The sequence below is a fragment of the Salarias fasciatus genome, chromosome 4, assembly GCF_902148845.1.
Source record: "Salarias fasciatus chromosome 4, fSalaFa1.1, whole genome shotgun sequence".
NCBI classification, from domain to species: Eukaryota; Metazoa; Chordata; class Actinopteri; order Blenniiformes; family Blenniidae; genus Salarias; species Salarias fasciatus.
In genome coordinates this window covers 9,691,847-9,714,593 of record NC_043748.1, presented here as the reverse complement: position 1 = coordinate 9,714,593, position 22,747 = coordinate 9,691,847, and the positions used below count along the sequence as shown (strand labels likewise).

At 42.9% G+C, this 22,747-nt stretch overlaps 1 protein-coding gene across 2 annotated transcripts in view; it reads right to left on the bottom strand.

The window, feature by feature from the left end:
* Positions 1 to 22,747, bottom strand: part of grin2aa (glutamate receptor, ionotropic, N-methyl D-aspartate 2A, a) — a 125,887-nt gene that overhangs the window by 34,268 nt on the left and 68,872 nt on the right. For both annotated transcript variants that reach the window (XM_030090283.1, XM_030090282.1), the window contains 2 exons: positions 8,029 to 8,195; positions 4,582 to 5,010 (listed from right to left, as the gene is read on the bottom strand). In XM_030090283.1, coding sequence (XP_029946143.1) covers positions 4,582 to 5,010; positions 8,029 to 8,195 — 596 coding nt within the window. The remainder of the gene's footprint in view (positions 1 to 4,581; positions 5,011 to 8,028; positions 8,196 to 22,747) is intronic.

Here is a 22,747-nt window from a genome sequence, read left to right as displayed (position 1 = left end):
GTGCACAGACAGATAGTAGTTCCAGATTCATTCCCCTGCATCTTCGGTTTTGGTGGCACAGCGTCAGCTCTACAAATGCACTCTGTCTTTTCCAGGTTCGCAGTTCGCACCGTAAAATGCAACACATGTCCACGCAGCGACTCCGGCAGGATTTCCTTTGTTGCGGTAAATGGGATTTATGTCGACTTGGGATCCATCTCACTACGGCTTTGTTTATTATTGTGGGCTTTCTCCATTATGGAAATCGAATTTCAGGCTTTGAATTCTGCACCTTGTGAGGATTTCTTCAACATTTTCAGAGAACTTGAGTGGTTATCAGGGTGGGGGGTGATCTATATTTCGTGTTGTATATTTTAATCAATCACTTATAGTCACTTTTGAAGTATTGATGCTATTTTATTAGCTACGATAAATAATGAGTAATAATTCCTTTCGAAAATAATTAACTTAATTGAAGAAACGACAGCAATCATTCAATCATTCATTTAAGGTTGATGAAACATTTACTGTAGAAACAGGCAGACATTGTCCTTGTGGCTGTCAGGATGGGTGTATTTCCTATAGATGAATGCGGTACTCTTGTTTGAATATACAGGAGTTTAGTGAAACAGTCACAGAGCTGCTCCTCACTGGAAACTGGCTCTGTATTAAATGTTCCTGCAGGAGACCGAAGAATCCAGGTTACAGTAATAGTATTCTACTTTAATCATATTATTGAGAATACAGTTTGTATAGGATATGTGTTATAAATATGGAATCCTTGTTAAAAGAGAAGGACCTTAAACTAATGTGTGGAACAACTGTGCCTTTCAAAGCTGCAGTAATGAAGTGACTGAACAGAGAATTAAAGCTGAGTTAAAACATCTGTTCACTATCTTAAAGGAAGATGATGCCACAAAACACTATAGTACTCTCAGAAGAGCTAAGTATAGCTTCGGCTATATTAAATTTAACCGCCATATGTTTTTCTTTTTTTTTTTTTTGTAAGGTTGTTTTTATTACACTATTGTCTTTAACCCTCTTAAAACAATTGGCTGAAATTGCATTTGATGACGGCGCTCCGCCGCCATCCTACCGGACAGTGTGGTGAAAAATGCACACCCGCCGCTGACTAATGGACACTTCATTTTCGGCATCAGCCACTTGAACCACATTTGGCTCATTGTTTTAAATTGGAAACTGAAGCGTCTGCTTTCGCGCAGCAATCACCTTGCGCCATCAATATTCAAATTAGATCCACGCACAGGCACAAGCTGCTATTCATACGCACAGGTTTGTTGTATTAAAAAATTATTCAGTCCCAGCCTCGCGCAGATTGTTGCCTCGGAGGCTCGCTGTGCCGACAATGGAGGTTTGGGGGCTGAAATCACTGCTTTTGTTTGTGTTTGCAGATTCTCTCACTCGCACTCCTGCAAGTAGGGGTTTGGAAAGACTGAACTTTCTACATTTGTGGTCCTTCCTTTTCCTTCTGTTTTCAAAATGCCCCAAATTTTAATGCTTTGGGCGATAAAGAAGTGTGTTTTCTCTGTAATAATCATGATTGCAAATATAAACAGACACATGCTGAATGTTAAGTTCATATTCACTCAAGAACTGCAAACAGAATTCCACATGCACATTTCTTGAGACAAAATCAGAAACTGTTCATATGTCACTGGGAAGTGATACTGCGGTTAAAGAACAAGTAGGACCACTGGATGGGTTTAGCAACTTTAGACGCTTAATGGATTTGATTCTTTCGGTCTTCCACTGACAGGAATGACAAATATACAAACAAATGGTAAAATGCTCACATGAACACTCCTCTGCCTGCGCGGTTGTGTTTTATCAGCTGAAGTCCACCAGAATGTTTCACTCTTCTTTATAGACTCAGTTTCACTGTGCTGTTTGTGTGTGTGTGTGTGTGTGTGTGTGTGTGTGTGTGTGTGTGTGTGTGTGTCTGCCTGCACAGTAACAACAGCTGCCCCAGGACTCACTATATGTGTGTAATGTGCATGTGTGTGTTTTCTGAGGTCTGACCCTCATATATCAGGTCGAGAGACTGAAATTACCTGTCAGAACAAACTACTGCCACCACGCCTTCCCCACAGACACACACACACACGCATACACACACACACACACACACACACACACACACACACACACACACACACACACACACACACACACACACACACACACACACAGGCGGACTGATAAATAAGTGCTAAAGTCTTTTAAGGCACACTGTTCACCACAGCAAGGTGAGCAGTACACTGTAAATCTGTCATGACAGAGCATTCTCTGAAGGGGGGATATTTCTCTTGTTTCTAACGTGCACACGCACGGGCAAGGATACACAAATAAGCCTGCACGTGCACGAGCCACATTTTATAAGGAGCAGCCGACGTCACTTGGTCAGACTGCTGCACTGGCCAGCGCTCTTAGCTGAAGATTTGTTTCCTGTTTTTTTTTTTCTTTACTTTTTAATTATCATAATTCTTTTATAACTCTGCAAAAGATATTCATCTTCGATGTGTCACAGTGGATTTATCATCACACCTGTCACAAGCAGAGGGAGTGTGGGAATGCTTCGCTGAAAGCCCACATGACACATTTTTCTGTCACTGCAGCACTAACAGCCGGTAATATTATCATCAAGAACCAGAAGTGTTGGGCTGAAATGTGTTGTCAGCAATCAAAGAGCTGACAGCAATATTTGCAATAAATCAAATAATTGTCACAAAGCACGGCTGGGTGAGGTGACATATTCAACAGAGCAAATTTCAAACAAATGCAAACATGATAAAACAGCAGCATTGGCGTCTTGTTAGCAATAGTACACCCCTGAGGAAATAAAGAGGAAAGTAGGTTAAAATACTGCGACCCGTGTGTGTGTGTGTGTGTGTGTGTGTTTGTGTGTGTGTGTCTTCCGTGTCCTCCTATATCCCCTGACATCCACTCATGGTCTAACAACCCACACTGGCCCATTGCCCCGACCTCGCCTTGACCAATCGTGTTGGTCTTGTTCTGGCCCTGAAGCCCTATTGGCTGAGCTCTCTCACCCACAACGGAGCCATCTGTGGGCACTCATCACCTGGGTAACAACCTGCGGCAGCAGGGCATGCTGGGAACAAAGACAGCTGGCTCTGGGTATTTTGTGATTTCTATTGGTGGAGCTGCGCTGTCTGACATTTATTTTTTTTTTTTGTGGAAGTTACTTACATTCCTGGCGGGGTTGTTATACAAAGAGCAATCAGTCAGATTTTACTGTCTGCTGTGGCGATAGTTTTGAGTGGGGACTCGGAAATGTTGCTGATCAGTGCCAGTAAGTCCTCTGCTCTCTCTGCAACTGCTGACATTTTTTTTTTGTACAGCTGTGTAAACAGGCGCCGTCAGTCTGTTTCTGCCACACTCAGAGGAAAACCGGAGGAGAATCTGAAAAGACTTGGCGTGTGGCAGTCACTGCATGGGAAAGTAGGTACACAGACAAACAATCCCTCATGTAATGTGACCTACATAAAGCCCAAAACACAGGACAGACCCGGTTATTCACTGAATACACTAAAAAAGGCTTGCAGCTCATATAAAATATGTCCATAGAGGCTAAATCAGAGGACTTGAAAGAAAAACCTGCTGATTATGTTTTATCATAATCCGTTTCAGTTATTCTCCAACATACTTTCATCATGTGAAGTTTACACTGTGCAAACTTGAGTGAAAAAGTTATCCAGAATAATAACAGAAAACCATATGGTGTATTCAACAAAGTAATTTAGAATAATATCAGGACTGCTATTTAGAATTTAACTAATTGGCAAACACTTTCTCACTAAATTTATTTCTAAAGTGGTGGAAATACAGAAGACTTTTCACCACTTTTCAGCATCAAGGACTCAATTCAAACAAGTTTGCTTAAGATTTTTCAATTTCACACATCATTATCTTGGGGTAAAAAAAAAACAAGAAAAAAAAAAAAACAATCATGCGATGTAAACACAGGTTGTGTGCGTCTCCTGCCCTTCTGCCAGATGGAAAGACAGACAGGGCTGGCAAGACCTGCAACATCTCCCACTGGCTGCTGGGAGGGCGAGCGCATGATGAGAAGGAGAGCAGAAGAGAGCGAATGCGAGATGGAGGAATAAATGAGAAGAGGAACAGAAGGACTCATCAAGGAGCTCTTCAATTTTGGAGAGCACTCATTTGTAGCGGCTTCCCGCTGTTAGCCCCAGCTTCAATTTCTTTCCTCACTTTTTTTTTTTTCCCCCACAGCTTAAATAACAACCCCCCCCAACTTCCATTCACCTCCTTATACTCTTCTCTTTCTTTGCCTCCTACATTCTCTCTATTCTATCAGCTCCTCACGCTCCGTTCCTCAGTCTTGTGTGCAGTAATTGCATATTCCTCCAATCTCACGCCTGAATATAGGCTCAGTGGAAACTTAAAGGAATCTCTAATTACTGAGAACAAGGGTGAAAACAAACAAACTGTGATGAGCTACAATGCATTCAAACAGACTCATCTGTGTGTCATAACAGAGACGCTAAATGACTGCAAAAATCCATGAAACTGGAATCTCAGTATGGCCACGTTACTTACTTGTGCAGCGCACTGGGAGGCAGCTTGGATGACTTCTCCATCTGGCCGTAACAGGACGTCTTGGCTTCGGGAATGTCGCCAAACTCCTCCAGCATGGCCGCCGCCGCCGACGTAATGATCCCCAGACCGTCTCGCACCCGCGCCTCCAGAGGGTAGTCCCAGTCGTCGTAGGACACCGAAATCATTCCCGACGGAAAGTCGTCCGGCGTTATCTCCGGGTTCCCGGTGGTGAGCGACGGCACGATCCAGATGTATCCAAAACCGGTGAGGCCCAGCGACCGAGCCTCCTCCAGGATGATGACGGCCTCGTCCTTGGAGCAGTAGAGCAGCACCACCGGGGACTGGACCTTCTTCAGCATGATCTGCGACCGGCTGTCTTCCTCCACTGCATCCAGAGTGATGATATTCTGCAGGTCCCAGCCCACGAAACTGAAGGAAGCATAACGAGGACAGGAGTGAAATGTTAATATTGAACTAATAGACTATTAACTTTGCTCAGGTGCTGGCAAGGGCAGTTATAATTATCCATTATAATTAATATCAATGTTAAGTGCGACATGAATTCTAATAGGAGTAAAGTGCTTATTGTCGGGGGGAAACACATTAGGGCTAAATGGGATGTGAATGCTAAAGCTGCCGCTGTGTAATGATTCTCAGCAGGTTGCTGCCCACACAACTAAAGGACAAGGAGAACAAAACACCGGTCTGTTTGTGTGGATGGCCTGATGCAACGCCGACGGTCGCCGCGCTAATTGGGGACGAGAGGTTTTGAGAAAATGGAAGTTTTGTCAATGTGGACTACAGCTTCAGAAAAGCGGGTTCATGCAGATCTGTGGCTGAAACAAATATTTTAGTCAATCAAGCGTTGGAAAAGCAATAAAAGATAAAGGGTTTGCACAATGCCAACACATTCCTTAAAAATGTGTTCTTTTGCCGAATAAGTGAAATGGGGAGAGTGTGAAAAAACAAACAATAGAAATAATAATGAGTTTTTAGCACATCAAGCTTTTACAGTGAGACTTTCTTTTCACAATATCCTGCAGAAACAGCAATAAAACAGAAGAAAAGGCCATAATGTTAGTAATTAAATAACATAAAATGACATATAGTGGTAGCAGGAGCGCAAGTCCTCCATGGCAGTGTTGGAGACGGAGAAGGATGCACACAAAACCACACACAGACACTGGTGTGTGAGCATTACACATTGTGACACATGGCAGGAAAGCGATGAGTGCAGCTACCCATCATGTGAGGATCTGGCAAAAGACAGATAGTGTAACATGAGAGTGATTTGGGACCCGCTGTCTTCTTCTGGCTGTCCAGAGTGATGATGGTCTACAAGTCCCCCATGAACAAACCAGCAGAGAGAGAGACGGTCATTTATACTCACATACACAGGGAAAGAGAATGAAAGAGATATAGATAGAGTCCTGACATTTATGGGAAGATGTAGTCAAGTCAAGATGAAATAGGAGTAGGCGATACATGTCGGGAGTTTTTGCACCAAATGAAAAAAAAAACAAAAACATCCTTGCTTCGAATCACAGGAAACATTGTCGTTGCTGAGCAAATCTTTAATTTTACTGTTGTGAATTCTTTGCAGTAATCTGTCCCCTTCAGCGCAGTCTACACATGCAGATCAATCACCTCGTTCGAAACAGACGACAGCATAGTTATGTGTCTGCGACGATCATCCAGGTACTCGGTCCAGCGCCTAAACATTCCTGTCCAAAACCCTTTTCTGTCCCCTTTAATCTGCAGATTACACAGACAGGCGGACCGCCTACCTGTCTGCACTCGTCTCCAGCAGACGGGCTACATATGTAGCCATTCACAAAATGCATTCCTCAATTCCCCTGGAGTATATGTCAAGAAGGCTTTTGCACACAGAAATATGTTGTCGTAGACAGATCTGACTCATTGAATTGTCTGGATTAATTTTCGGTTGTGACTGATGACAAACCGTTGGTAGAAACAGTAAAAAAACTGCCTGTCTGTGGAGGTACTGAGCGCCAGCTCCTCGCTGACAGCAAAGCAACAGCAGTTAACTGAAGATAATTGACCTAATTATTTATGCTTTTATGCACAACAGGCTAATTTCTTAATATTAGGGCAGGTGTGTGCTTTAATTTAGGGGCCACATACAGTCTAGTTTGAGCTCAGATGGTGCCAGAGCAGCTGAAAGAAAGCAGAGTGTCGGTGTGTGTGTGTGTGTGGAAGCTGGGACTGGCTCCATTGCTCTGTGGCCCTTATTTACTTTCTGACCCTTTCTGCTCCTTTAACCCAACACTGTTCAATCTGCTCGCATGCGGCCGGCAGATTACAACGAAAAACACAGAGAACGAAAGCCAAAGTGAGATTTGTGGTCTTTGTTGTTATTGTGACCTCCATTTATCTGTTGCTGGTCCAAATGTAATTAGAACAATTGTTGCTGCCGTCACGAGAGAGACGGAGGCACACAGCTGTGAAGCCGGCTTCGACATGAAGAGTAACGGCTAATGAGGAAGATTTCGGCTGGGTTTTAATATATCAGGGGCTCCCAGCACCACCCCTCGCCAACATTTTAACGCTGCTGAACATGTATCATAAATATGGCTTCTTCTTTTTTTCCACAAATTATAGCTTGCTGTTCTCCTCAGCAGTATTTTTTTTTTTTTTCCTCATTCTATCTGCTGAGCCCTGCAGCATCCGTCAAAATGACCTAAAGTGCCGGCAAACGGCGAGACCGCATGTAAAGTAAAACCTACACCTGCCAGCTACGTTAATTTTAAAAATGCTGATGAAAATATTTTAGGCTGTCTATCTTTAAAACGTATATATGGAGAACACAGAAAAGTAAAATGACTGTAACTGTGACTGTGTGTGTGGCGAGTTCCAGTCATTCTGAAGACATAAATTACATTAGTAGAGGTACTCTTAATGAAATGGGATTTTGGGAAACAAATATAAAGTACAAAGATGTGATAAGAAAGCCCAAGTATACCTGCATTTTATAGTTTTTTGTCCTATTTAGGATCCATTTCTGCATAGGGGAAAGTTCATGGCTTGCCCCATGCGCTTTAATGCATTTATAATCTTTTATTTGTTCTAATCATGGAAAAGGCTAAACGGTGTCAAGGAGAACTTGTCTGCAGGGATGCATATCTGTCTATTTGTGGGCTGATCTACCACTTTGCCTCGGGCCGCTGGAGCCGATCCCAGCCGATGATAGTCCGTCACAGGGTGAACACACACACACAGTCACACTCACACCCACAGGTAACTTAAGAGTCATCAATTAGCCTCAACTGCATGTTTTTTGAACTGTTGAAGGAAACAAGGGTACCCAGACTGTGTGCGCACAGGGAGAACACTCAGATAAAGAGTTGCCTTCATTGCTTAAGAGGATGAGCAGAAGAAGAATGACGGGTTTATTCAGTGTAACTTGTGCGAGGGAAGTGATCCCACCTGTTGTCCACGGTCGTCTTGAGGATGTTGATGAACTCCTGGTATCCGGGGAACTTTGACGTGACGATGGAGAAGATGTGCCAGTCGTACTCCTCCATGATGTTCAGCATCAGCAGAGCCTCCTGCTGGATGGACGCACCGAACTGGAAGAACGTGGACTTCACATCCTGAGAACAGAAACGCAGGAAAGAGGAGATTAAAGTATAAATACGTACTGAGGGATTTATCTGACGTCCGCAAGCTCAAACTCAAACCGATCAACAGAAACATCCATCAACTAAAGACCATTTAGAATTTGGCAAGACGTCTGTATGGGAAGTCGCTCATCTATTGACATGCAAGCGCACGCACACGCACACACACACACACACACACACGCACACATGCACAAATTGAGAGTAATAAGCTTCTTGCGGAGGAAATATATGGATGAAGGCCTCAGAACAATTCAATTAAGAGCAGATTGGATTGGTTGCAGTAGAGACAGGCTTGCAGAACTCCGTGAGCCCAGTTCTGGAAGAACGGGGGATGCATTCGGTCTGAGTCACTCATATCCACTCCATTAAACCTGACCGAGAATCATTTGCCACTTAATTCATCCGGACTCAGCCATGGGCTTGGATGGCGCAGACAAGCGCTATTACAGGTGAACAAATTAATTCTGTTCATTCATACCGTTTTCAAAATGACTCTTTCTTCGCCCATTAGGATGTACACCGCTGAATTAGGTAAAATGAGTCAAAACACAGCGAAGAAGGGAAAAAAAAAAAACAGAGCAGCATCACAAGCGCGTCAAGTGACAGACATTTCCTTCAGGTGTTTTTTTGGGGGATCTGAGTAGATTTCTGTTACCTTGAAATGTCACGGACTCCAGACAGCTCCGTTTGATTCCACTTGTTTTGTGTCACTCGGTTCCCTCATTATGAAAGAACTGGAGGTTGGTGCGTGAGCGTGTGTGTGTGTGTGCGTACCGGAGCAGAGAAACCAAAAGACAGGGAAAGCCGCATCACGTGCGTCCCGACACGAAACGTGCACGCGCTTCGTGCACGCCTACCCTGCAGTCACAGTAATTCATCCACAGGATGCTAAAAAAAAGTGAGAGCTGCTAAGTTGCGGCGTGACAAAAAGCAGCCGCAACGCTCTCTCCCAGCATGCATCAGTCGCTATCTTATAGACTGCAGATGTCTTTTCAGGGTTGAGGAGACTTTAAGAGGGGCACTGCAGGTAAGATGAAGACACACTGTGATACTGGTGCAGCATTTCAAGCATGTTCGACACCAACATAATTCTAATAAGTGTAAAAACACTCCACCTTACAGCGTAGAGCACAGAGCACAGGTGGCATACTTCACATTGAAGGGAATAAAGGAAAGAATAAACCTCCTTCTGGTGCTATGGCATGTTTTTATGGCATCAGATATAAGTGAAATTATTCTAATTTATTTTCTTTTCTTCTATCATGGCTTAATTATGCCATATTATTACTGAACTAAGATAATAAGAGGACAATTGAAACTTTAAATAATGCTTCAAATACACTCAGTAAGTTAAAAAAAAAAGTCTATTTGGCAGCTACTTGTTTCCTTTTTTGTGGGAAAACACAGCAAGTTGTTGTATCTTGGCTTTACATCGCGGGCCTTTCCTGCGGCAAAAGACATTCTCGCCCCTCGCTCAAGGTTAGAAATGAACCTGAATTCCAAATTATACAGAGTCCCCGCCCAACACACTAATCTCCTATTAGGTTATGTGTTTGTTACTAATTTTCTGCAGTCAGACTTCTGAGGTAGTGAGCCGTCATTGTGTGGAGGGCATGGACTGAGCACTGTGGATCAGATCCGTAACCACATCAGGGAGCTGAATGTAATTTCATCGCTACATGCATGACCTAGCATTTTCTTTCTCACTGCTGTGATAGCCCGGAATAATGAGCAAATTCATTGTTTGCATTATTTGTGTCAGTGTGGGTGAATGGGGAAATAGCCGAGCATCATTTCCCCCATATCAAGGCTCTGGAGGGCTTTTTAATGGTATTGTAACTGTATGTGAGGCTGGCTCCTTCTACACTCAGGCTCAAGTGCTCTTCAGAGGCTCTGTCAGCAGGCCTGTGCCTATGTGTGTGTGTGTGTGTGTGTGTGTGGGTTCTAATGGGGTAGAAACTAAAGCGATGCCTGAGCATGGTGGGACAGGAGGGAGGTCATGCTATAAGACTTGTCACTCCTTGTCTTCATCACAGCAGCAGCCGATACTCCCACACTTTGCTGCAATATACCGAGGGCTGAGCACAAGACCCGCCATGGAATATAGTGGTAATTATACATAGCAATGTTTTTAGGGTGTGTTAGGCTTTTTTTTTTATTGTTAACATTAAAATTTTTCGATGCTTTTTGTGCTGTTGATGGTTTTCCTTATTCATCTAAGACATATGAGGAATTCTGTCACCCATAATGGATTGTTTAATCTTTGGTTTTTACTTGGAAAACCATAAAAATCCATAATGCAGAATATTCTCTGGACAGAAACGGTAAATGGATGCCAGAGGCAATTTTTTTTAATTTTTTTTGCAAAATTAATTTAGTAAAAGCTAACACTGGTTTTGAATAATCTCTCAAGAATTTGGTTTCACGAGGATTATGTGTGTTGTATATAGAAATGCGCCTTTGCCAACCCGTGCCTGCATGAATGGGCTGTAGCTGCGAGTCATGCCAAGAGAGAAAAGCAACAAAATCTACCATCCACCACAACAAAAAACGTTTTTTTTCTTTTCGTTTTTTTGACCAGAACTGTTGCTTTTTTCCAGTCTCAAGCGAGGCTGGGCTAATGAGCAGTTCGGCTAATATTCCTTTATTTTCACTCAGTCTCATCATATCCAACGCCACAGAACCCAGCCATACGGAATAGATTGGTTTGAGGTGAGCCGACTTCTTGCACAACTCAAATACTGCTTGAAATGAGAAAATGGCCATGCAGGTTTCAGTATTCTGCCTCAGAAATAGGTTCTTTACCCCAAGATAACATAGAATTCAGACCAGAGTAGCCTCTTTTGAACACTTGACTGAAGTAGACTCTTAAAGACAACAAAAGTCTGGACGAGGCTCCCTTTATTCTTGCTTTCCCTACCGAGTGAGATAAAACAACACCTTCCACTCCTATTCTGTTGTCTCCAGTGCTCAAATTTCACTTTCTAAGACAGGGGCTCCACCAGAGATCCTGAAAAGACACAAAGCTTTCCATAAAGCTTTGTCTAGCTAGTCCGGCTCCCATTTGGAAAGTGAGCTCTTTTATCGTATTTCATCTTTCTCTATGTCCGATAACGGCTCATTAAGCTTATCTGATCATAAATTGAAACCTGTAAGAGAAATGTGTGTGAATAACACAAAGGCAGGGAGAGGTAGCGTGAAGCAAAGCAACAGGAGAATCCAATCATCCATCTATCTATTGAATCTCAGTCGTGGTCATGGAGGTACACAGAGGAGGTCAGCAGTCCATCACAGGGCAAATACAGAGACAGTCACACTCCCACTGATGGGCAACAAATCAACGATTACCCTCAAACGCATGTTTTATGACAGTGGGGGGGAAAACCTGAGCACCTCGAGCAAACACTTGGGAGTCTGTGCAGGAGGTCACGAAAACCCCACACAGAAAGGTCAACACAGACTTGAACCGGGGACTTTCTGGCCGTGTGACGTGAGAGCCATCGGCCATCAGATCACTGTGCGGCGCACAAAAGGAAAGAAAAGAGGAAACATCAAGGAAACTTTCTTCAAAAGGCAGTCAGAGTGACTCAAAAAGGCAAATCAACCACTGACTGTCAGGCAGAGAAAGTTTGACAGACCTGAAGTCACAGATGAAGAGACTGAATGCAGACGGAGAGAGAACGAGAGAGAGAAGAGAGAAAACAGGGAGCAGAGCAGAAGGAGAGGATGCAGTGACTAAGCAGCATATGATTGTTTCTAATTGGGACGGCTCACCATCCATGGCATCAGAAAACAGCCAATCATTTGCTCTGATTTCACCCTTGTCAAGTGTGACATGTCTCTGCTTTTCACTCACACCTTCAGCTGTTGGCATACACACACGCAAACACATGTGCACGCAGACACGCACGCGCACACACACACACACACACACACACACACACACACACACACACACACACACACACGATCACAGCTCTGTTCCATCTCACTCAGTCTGTTGTGTTCTCAGTCCCCCACTGTTAAATTTCCCTTTCACTTGCATAAGCTCAGACACGCACGCACAAACACACACACACACACACACACAAACACACACACACACACACACACACACACACACACACACACACACACACACACACACACACAATGTGACAGACACACAAACATGCACCTACCCCACGGGGCAGGACAGTGTGTCTAAGTTGAGATCGAGGGGAGTTATAAATAGTAGTCCTCATATCCTCTGCTGCAGATAACATCATGCACTGTCTAGTCTGATGGCACACGCACGCACACACACATATTCAAAAACATCACACACATGCACACATGTATAAAGAGATAAGTGTGCACTGGATTGGGAGCTGATTTCGCAGAGTAAACAATCATCAAGATAATGTTCTGATGACACACATGCACACCAGAACCTGCATATTGTTTGCCGTACGCCAGTGTTGCATGTTATCGCCGTATCATTTAAATCTGTGAAGGATATCCTGTTATTTGCAGCTTTGTGGTGTCGTCCAGGAGAAACGCACCGATGTGACAAAAATTCCTTAGTGGCCAGTAACTAAATATAAACAGACAGGCATAAAAATAGCTTCAGCAAAACAAAGAAAAAAGGAATATCGGTGGAAACAAACTGGAATGTCAAGCAGACAGTACTCTCCATTTAAAACTGAAACAAAGCAGACAATACACACAAGAACAAACAATAAAAAGTTTAATTAGACTCAGAAGGATAAAAACAGAATGGTTACTGTACGAAAGTAAAATGTGTTTCGCCAGACGAGATTCCTTCCTGCCAGTAAAGATAAGAAATCCCACGTATGAACTGCAGCAGTTCTGGAGACAGAGAGCTAAATTTACCAATAACATACACGGGAATGTCAGATTCTTTGAAGCTCTTGCCACAGCAGTTCAGACACTGCAGATAAGGGATATCTCTGGTGTTAGCCGGGTGACACCGCAGTCATGAGGAGCGCACGGATCCCAGAAAGCCGTGCTGGCTGAGTGGGATCAGCTGTAGGGGATGACCCAGACCGGCATGTAAGCACATTAGCGGTGTTTCTGTAATTACTCTCACTGTTGACGGAGGAGACACCGCAGGCTTAACATGTTGATGAAACAAATCTGCAGATTACAATTACATATTATCAGACATGCATTTTTAAATTATTCATTTAGCTGTATAGGTGAACCGACTATCAACTCAAAACATAATCATTAAACTTATAGTTTGAGGACACCTGATTTAACCCAATATTTAGAAAAAAAAGTTTGAAATGATCAGAAAATGGCTTCTGAAAGCGAAGTGCTTGTCACACGACTCAAGGCGGTGTGTTCTGGATAGAATTGACTTTTCCAATATCGTCCACGGTTATTGCAGCTGGCTTTACAGCTGCTGCAGAGAAGACAGCCATGAAGCCGCATATGATGGATGCAGAGTTAGTAAACGCTCACGAGTGCAGCATGAGTCATCCGGAGTTTGACGTCTTTTCACAGCTTTACAGGGAAACAAGACAGGGGACTCTGTTGTGAAAAAAAATAAAAAGGAAAAAAAAACCCAACTTATTTTGACAATACTCAAACACATATCAAAAAATAAATGAACTACAAGATATCAGACATGAGTTTAAAACTATTTTTCTATTTGATGGAGACTTTAATGAGGTGTATTTTCTGTTTGCAAATCAGTAAAACTCATTGAACCCTCTTCTTTAAAAGAAGAAACTGTATTTTCACTCCAGTTAGCGAACCAAGGCCACTTCTTTTTAATATCATCTCTCAAATCAAATTCTGACAAGAAGAAATAGATGAAACAAAATGAGACAGGGTGGATGAAAAATAAATGAATTAAATGAATAGATTTGTTGCATAAACCATGTAAGCTTAAATCTTAAATCTTATTAAAACATTATTAAAGTGCAAGATTTGCTATGCAAGATTTTATGTGGTAAGGTTACACACAAATAAATGGGCAAAGAGTAAATAAGTAAGTGAAAAAAATGAATGAATCTGTCCTTGCAATTATGAAAGAGAACCTGCAGCGGCCAAGAAATTCACAGAAAGACGAGTTCATTTTTAGTTTTACTAACTTCTGTGGTTAGAAACAACAAGAAAAACACATGTGATGCTAACATAGGAAACATGTTTATATTTTATTCTTGACCAAGAAGAAATATCATCAGTCTCACAGTAATGTCTTTTACTTGGAGCTCATTATTTGAGCCTCGTGCAAATGGGTTATGAGTCTGCAGCAGCCCGTTCGCTCTTTACTGGATTACAGCGTTTTAAAACAATAAGCGCATTTGGTGGTGGCGCTGTGAATAAGAATGTGTGCTTTTAAAGTGCGTTGGGGCCACGAGTGGAGGGGATTGTACATCCTCTGCTTGTGTTAGTTGATAATTATAGGGAAACCGTAGCCTTCAACAACACTGGAGGCGGCGTCCATGCACCAACGGAAAGGGAGGGAGATTATTAAACAAGGCTGTATTTGACGTCATGGAGGAATATTTTTGGCATGAATGCGGTCCATTTTAGCAGATAACACACACAGTGGGGAGAGAGGGACCAATTCAAAGTTTATCACACAGGAACAGTGTGTGCGTACACATGTGTGTATGTGTGCATTATTGCTCCGGTTCCTCTGTCAGGACTTTTTAACAAGCAGCCGAGCCCCCCACGGGAAAACACTGACAAAATAACATCATCCCTCTCTCTCTGTCTCTATCTTTGTCTCTCTGCGTTTGCCCTCTTCTCCCACTCACTCTCCTCTCTAATAAGTCCAATATCTTCCTCTCTGTGTCTTCCTTTCTTTTCGTTAACTCTCTGTCCAGGGGCTCTGTCTTTTCTCGCCTTATTCTATCCATCTTGCCTTCTCCCACCCACCCACTCCCTATCTCTGCGAATACGGCCAATATTCTGCCCGGCTCCTCTGGGTCTCGGCATTGCACCTGAGCAGGAATAGCTTTTGTCACAGTTTATTTCTGAATCATCATAATGAAAACGAACAAAATCAACACGATGTAAACGCCTGAATTCATGTTCTACCTCTGAACGCATTGGAGCTTTCTGGATCATCTTGTTTCCTCCCATTGTGGCTACAAATGTATTATTTCAATTCGGGTAATGTACTCAGAAGCGACTTTAGATTTTTTTTTTTTAATAGGCTACAGGCTGCGGATCATAGTTAATTAAGATAAAAATTGCAAATTGGAATCAAAATTTAAGTACAATAGCCCAGAGATAATACTAAATTAAAATAGGACTCTATTCCAAATATCTCAATTCCACTCCTGCCGAAAAGTCATTTTAGAAGACTGTAAGAATATAAACTGTACCAGCCGCACATGAGCAAAATTCATATTTATTGGAATATTTTCTCCGATTAAAGATTTAAAACACTTTGTAATGCAGACAAATGAAACAATACTGTAACGCTGATGAATAGAATCTCATGAAGGTTAAAAACTCTTTAAACCAGTCCACTTTTTGTAATCTGATTAGAATATCCTCTTTCTCCGGAGACCTGCTTGTTATGTACTGCTGCCACATTTCCCCTGCTTTCACGACGCTTGCAGAGCTCATATTGGGCAGTCACACCTGCCACATGCACAGTAATTGCCGTGACCATTATAGAGTCGTCATTATGAAAATTATCATCACTGTCAATATTGCCATCATCTGCAGCCATAACCGCCGCAATTATTGTCTGCATCATAGCCCCATCTATTATGATTCCCTAATTTCATCTTGTTTCTTCCTTCTAGCTATCCCATCGTTTCATTTTATTTAGTTTCCCTTATTTGTTTTCCATTATTTTGTACCATTTCAATGTGTTTCTGCCTTTCGAGGTTCTTTATTTCCACGTAACTGTGCTTGAACTTTTGAAGCTTTGAATGAACACAAAAAAAGAAGAAAAAAATCTAACTAATAAAATACAACTCTGAATTAGGAGCTGACCTTCAGTTCAGTCACTACTTTGTGAAGAGATCATCACAGTAAATCTTGTCATGTGGATTGACTGCTGAAACAGGCCCAGGGAGAACATGCAAACAAACCTTTCTGTGCACTTTTTCAAAAACAATTATCGGAATAAAAGTAAATAAATTTAGGCGGATCTGCAAGGGCTTGCATTGAAAGTCATGAATGCACAATGACACAAACACATGCGGCATCCACTCAAATAATGGAGCTTACAAGTGTCGCCTGTGCATGATTCTCTGAGTGTGTTTGCGCCAGAGGGATGTTGTATCACGCTGAGTTCGTTCCGAAGACACAAACAACATCATATAAACCTCAGCTCCGGCAGAACGCAAGAACTCCGACCACCCAGGAAAAAAAAAAAAAAAAAAAATGGGGGGAAATCAAAGAGCTCAAAGGCCAGATCCACACAGGAACAAAACACCCGAACCTGCATGTACCAGATCGTGAAGCCAGCGAGAAGAAAGGCTGCGGTGACATGGGGTTGCTCAAGCAGTTCTCTGGTGTGAAATCATTTTTCTTTAATGTCATGTTTTCAGGAATGACATTTGAATACCTTCAGCACAGAACAGCAATGGTGAAGTGGGTTTGATCTTTTAGCTGGCAAACACAAAGGATAATAATAAAACAAAAAAAAAAAGGCAAAAGCAACACACACACAAAGCAACACTAGGAAACAGAATGAAATGGAAACAAACAAAGAATAATAATACTTTATTTCAGGGCAAATTGGCTTTGTTGGGTCAAAAGCACAGCAAATAAGTTCATGTTGAACAGACTGCGATGACCAATCCTGAGCATATGTTCAAAAATAAAAGTTATGTCCCCAATACTTCAATAGAAGCTCAATTTCATTACAGCGCTTCCAATACTTTTAAAGTCTGCTTTAATGTGCCCCATTACTGTGTCGTGAGAGGATGGCGTGCGCATTTTGTGCTCATTTGAATAAATGTGGCCACAAGCAGAGCGTGTTGCTGTATCTTGTAGACACACTGAAACTGAGCAAACTGCGCACAGACTCAGCTCACTGGGTTTCTGCTCAACCCATCCTCCCCCTCAGATGGTGAGAGGGGATTGCTTACTCCATGGTAAATGATTTCAAAATCACACAGCAGCATCCACTATTAAGCAAATGAGTTCAAAAGGTCGTGAGAACAACAATTTGTGATGTGACAGCAGGCCGGGGCCATGATAAGAAGAGCTGCAGTACTGGCTGAACGGATGAATTAACACAGTATTGACTACGTAGAAGTCCCATCAGCTGGAATTTCCTCGAACTTCTGAGGCAACAGGAACGAAAATACTTTGAATTCCAAGAGGTGTACAGTAAAAGTGTCTCCCATAACTTAAGGCAAAAAAAAAAAAAAAAAAAAGTTTGACTTCCTTTTGATGTCTTAAAAGATTAAAAAGAAGCTGTATTGGTTACAACCTCCAATGAAATTGGGAATAAATGACTTTCATACCACAGCTGAACCAGGTTTTGTTGATTCACAACTCTCAGGCATGATGCATTGCTGGCACGGAGTTTTATAATCCGTGACACTCTTACTTTATCCACCCATTCATCCATCTATCCTCTACATACCTGCCTGATCCAGAGGGACATGGAGCCTATCCCGGCCAACAGAGGGTGAAATTGGGGGAACATCCGGCACAACAGCCGGTCCATCACCGCCATCCTTACCCACAACGTATTGAAATGTTCATATTTAAGCATCAAGCGTCATTTCAGCCATCAGACATCTAAAAAGTAAGACGCGATACAAAGTGCACGTCATAGCTCATCTTCTAACCTTCTGCTTCCAACCTGACTTACAACTATATGAGGGCGAATCGATACTGCATAATGCGCTGATAGTTTCCGCCGCGGAGATGCATCAGTCAGCTCTTATGGTCAACGCTAACTACGCCGGCCGTATCAGTGATTCATCACCGCTGCCAACGACAGACTGACACCGACACCAAGAGACCCACTTTGAAGAGGACGACGCGGAGCGGGGAGGGCAGGAGGCTCGGGCGGGATGAGTGGCAGGAAGATAGATGAGGACGAGGCGGCAACCATGTCAGAGAGCAAGTGTGGGGAGAAAAAAAAGAAAGCAAAGCAGGAGGAGAGGGGAAGAAAAGTGATGATGAACTGAAAGAACACACAGGAGCCAGAGAGAGAGAGGATCCAGACATTAAAGAACTAATTCCACATGTTGGGAGGACTGCAGAGGAACACTGACATGAGGACAGTAACTTTAGATTGATAATGTTTTCCCATCTTCAAAATGAGTTAATGAGCTCGTTTGCCAAAAAAAAGTTAATTGATGCCTACGAATGCACACTGGCTGGAAGATAGATGGATGGCGGCGCAAGGCTTTCCCCTCCCTGCTTCTTTCAGTGCAGCACTTTCCTCCACTCCAATCTGATCACATCCACGCCTGGACATTCATCATTAATGTTGTGGCAGAGATGCGGGAAAAAAAAAAAAAAAAAAAAGAGAGTTCAGCAAATCTTACATCGACGACGCAGGTGTCCATTCACACACCAGCTTCTCTTCTACATGAACAAAGTGTGATATAAGTGATACTGTCCCAAACCCAGTCCCCCTCTCCGAGCGCTCCCATTTCCATTTGATTGGCTGCCAGCGAGGCCTGCAGCATAATTGGCTGCATTTCATTGGCCGAGCAGACGGACAGCACCACTGGGAGGACTCCATCAGGCAATATCTAACAGCACACACACACACACACACACACACACACACATACACACACAAATCCATGCGTGCACACAGGCGCACAAAGAGGGACCGGGGGGAACTCCCTAATGCCTAATGTACCTCTTGCTATCACAGATGGGTCACTTACATTTCCGGGCACAAGAGCAATGAAGAGGGGCAGTTGAAAAAAAAAAACAAAAAACAGTGAAGTGGAAAAAGATTGGATGAGAGAAAAGCCACAACGGGCTGGACAGAATGAAGGAAGGGAGCGATCAGGGAGCAGGACAGGTGAGGAGGGAGCCGAGGGAGGGAAGGATTAGGGCGAAGCAACACGGCGGACCCACACAGATTTAAAGACTCGTGATTAAAACGCAGATTTCCTAAATTCATCTGTAACCCGAATGTGTCACCACACGATGTGTCACTGGACTTACCGAGTCCAGAAGCAGTTTAAAGCGACGCACACGATGTACATCAACAAGTCTCGTCGCGGCTCCTTTCTGCTCTTAAGTCATGAGCCTTCAGACGCAGACCACTGAAACTGTAATCTTACACATTATCCATCCACCTTCAGGTCAACAGGCTGCTAATCCATCAAAGGGGCTCCGCAGAGAGACGGACAATCACTCCCACAACACACACACACACACACACACACACACACACACACACACACACACACACTGCTGGCTGTTCACACAGGAATTACAGAAAAGCTCTGAAAATCATGCAGTTATGGTATAGGGCCACTAGTAGGTGCTGTGCAGTCAGTCATCGTTCAGCATGTGCAGAAAAATGATTTACCACCGTATTGCAGGACATTTTCAGTCAGACGAGAGTGCTCATCACTTCACGCCTTTTTTCAAATATTATGCAAATACTTATTTTTATTTCTACTTTCATATTCCTTTCATTCAGTCAAAGCCGGTTTTCGCCTTCCCTTTCAATCCATTGCATAATACAAGCATGAAGTGAGACTCACAATGGGGAGGAAACGCTTGGTTATTTGTCCAGTTAATTATTCCCTATATTACGAATTGAGTTTAACATCTAAAATGAATATATCTATCTTTATATATTTCAGTTTGTATCATATAGTTTAATCATATAATCCTTTCTGGATTAACACAGAATTAATGTAAAACACTGAAATAAGCCATTTATGTACTGGAAACTTCTTAAAAACATGCGACGCCTGTGTTCTGGATGTAGAGGCTAAGTGGGATGGGAAACTCGAATGAGTCATCCATGTTGCCGGTTAGCGCCCGAACGTCTTTTAGGAGAAAGCGGGTCGTCCTCACATAGCCTCGCTGCAGCCTCTCGTATGGGAACCCAGGACAGTAATAATGTCTGACTTGAGTCGTGAGTGGAGAGGAGCATCTGTGGATCACTGCTCACACAAAAGAGGCAGAGAGACTCAACTGGGTCACAAACACATTTGTACAGCAAGGTTTGAGCAAGACAATTTTTTTTTGTTTTGTTTTGTTTTCTTTTTCAAAGGCGGCTCAGGAGTTCCTTGTAAATCCGGTCGCAACGGATTCTTTTTTTTTTTTTTCATCCCACTGAAATTTTGTGCCACACAGAGAGGAAAAGGTACACTCGGAATAGCTTTGACCATAAAAATGCACTTAATGAAACTGAAAATGAAATTGTTCTTCGGCGTTTTAGCAGCAGGTGATCGGGACGGCGGAGCGAGGAGAGGAAATAAAGGAGAGCAGTTGGAGGAGAGGAGAGGAGACAAAGTTGGTGACCCACTTTGTAGCTCTCAAAGTTTCAAATCCTCTTTAAAGAGAGACTGAGTTGTGGCCAAGAATTTGGGGAGACACACACACTCGCACACTTGCACACATACATTATACATACGACGCGTGCATGCGCGAACACACACGCACACACGCACACACACACACACACGACTGTGACCCCAGACACCATGAATAATGAAGCAAGTGCTGCTTTTATTTAACACCGCATTAGCTCTTTACATCACCTAATAATGGCAGCACTGAACCACACTAACACACACTCACACACACACACACTCACACTTCTGCCCGAGCTCGATACGGTTTGTTAGTTTTCTCATTTGACTTGGTCTATTTTAGTCCCGCAAAACCCTCTTTCTCATTCCTCTTCTCTCTGATCCTCCCTCCATTGTCTCTCTTCTTTATCTTAGTTTTCCTTGTTCTCCATCTTCCCACTTTTTGTCTCTTCTCTCGCCCTCTCCTCGTACCTCCACATATCTCCTTTATTCATCGTTCACCCCCACCCTCTCCGTCTCAGCGTTTTGTTGATGTAAGTGATAAGCCCTGCATGTGATTGGCTGGGCCAGATAAGAGATAAGGCGTTGATTTGTTTAGGGAGCGTTTCTCCGCTCATCACACCCCCCCCCCCCCCCCCCTCCCCCCCCCGCGTACTGCAGCTATATTAATGAACATTCTCACACACATGCAGACGCACATTTTCACATGGGAATACAGGAGTAAAGACTGAGGAATAGAGATTCAAAGTAGGAAAGGGTGAAACAGAGAGAGAAAAAAAAAGCCAGAAAGGAGTGTGATGGTATTGAAAACAGTTGCCCTAATTTGCAAATCATTATGAGTCACATATTTATAGCCAAATCTGCCAAAGGGGAATATATTCCTCTCCTCGTGCTCTCTCGTTTTTTTTTTTTTGTTTTTTTTAACTTCACTTTCATCCCCTTTTTTCATGCCAGCATCATGCAGTTTGTTTGTAAAAAAAAAAAAAAATCCCCCTAAAATGAAATTTAGCCGGCCCTTCCAGTCTTTTTACTCCAGCGACTTTCATCCCGTCCTTATATGCTCATTTCCTGCCTGGTATATCTGTTTTAATCCAGGCTACTGATAAAAATATCTGATGGAATTCATTTCCGCCGTACGTATATCCACGCTTTAATAATAAATACATCACCGTGTGTGTCAGCCTGGCAAGTGGTTGGCAAGTCTATTGTTGTGTCCTTGCATCTCATATATGCAGTTAATGAAGAAGATAGCTCGCCACAGACAATCCCTCAGCCTTCTACTTCAGTGGTTAGCTCTCATCTGTCGTCGTTCGTGCTTCCCGAGTTTGACTCTGTGCTTCGGAGTCTCTCTCTGTGGATATTTGCATATTTTATCCTCGCGTGTGTTCGTTTTTTTTTGTCATGTTTCTGCTCACTGTCCAGAAACATGTGCACGGGTTAATTGGCGAACGTGTGTGCAACTCTGTGATGGTCTGGCAACCCGTGCAGGGTGCGTGACCCTCCTTCGTTCCAGCAACCCACAACTCTGAGTAGTACAACAAATCTGCTCTCAGGATGCGGTGAGCGGCCACATCGGGGCACTCCTGAGATCTGATGGGGGTTAAGGGTGTTGCTCAGGTAGCCGCAGCACTAACCTGTCTGCTGTGGGAATCCAACCTTTGACCTCCCATTGCCATAGCAGTTTCACCAGCCCTACGGGCCACCCTCACGCAGATAGATGATAGAATATAGCAAAACACATCCATAACCTGGCTGTTATTTATTGTGATGTTGTTATTCTAAATTACCTAAAGACTTAATTAGCAGCAGAACCAATTACAAGTTATTTAAATACATATAAAGATTATTATAATTAATTATTTTTCTATGAAGTGTAAATGAAAACGGGCTATATTAATTCACAGTTTTCACGAGTTCTCGATGATTTTGAAGGAAAGCTGAATCCTTTGTTATATTTTACACATTGTTCTGATATTTTTGAAAACTGATTGTGCAAGCCAATGTGTTATCGTAAAAAATGATGGAGTCGTGTGTGTGTGTGTGTGTGTGTGTTTCTCAGTGTGT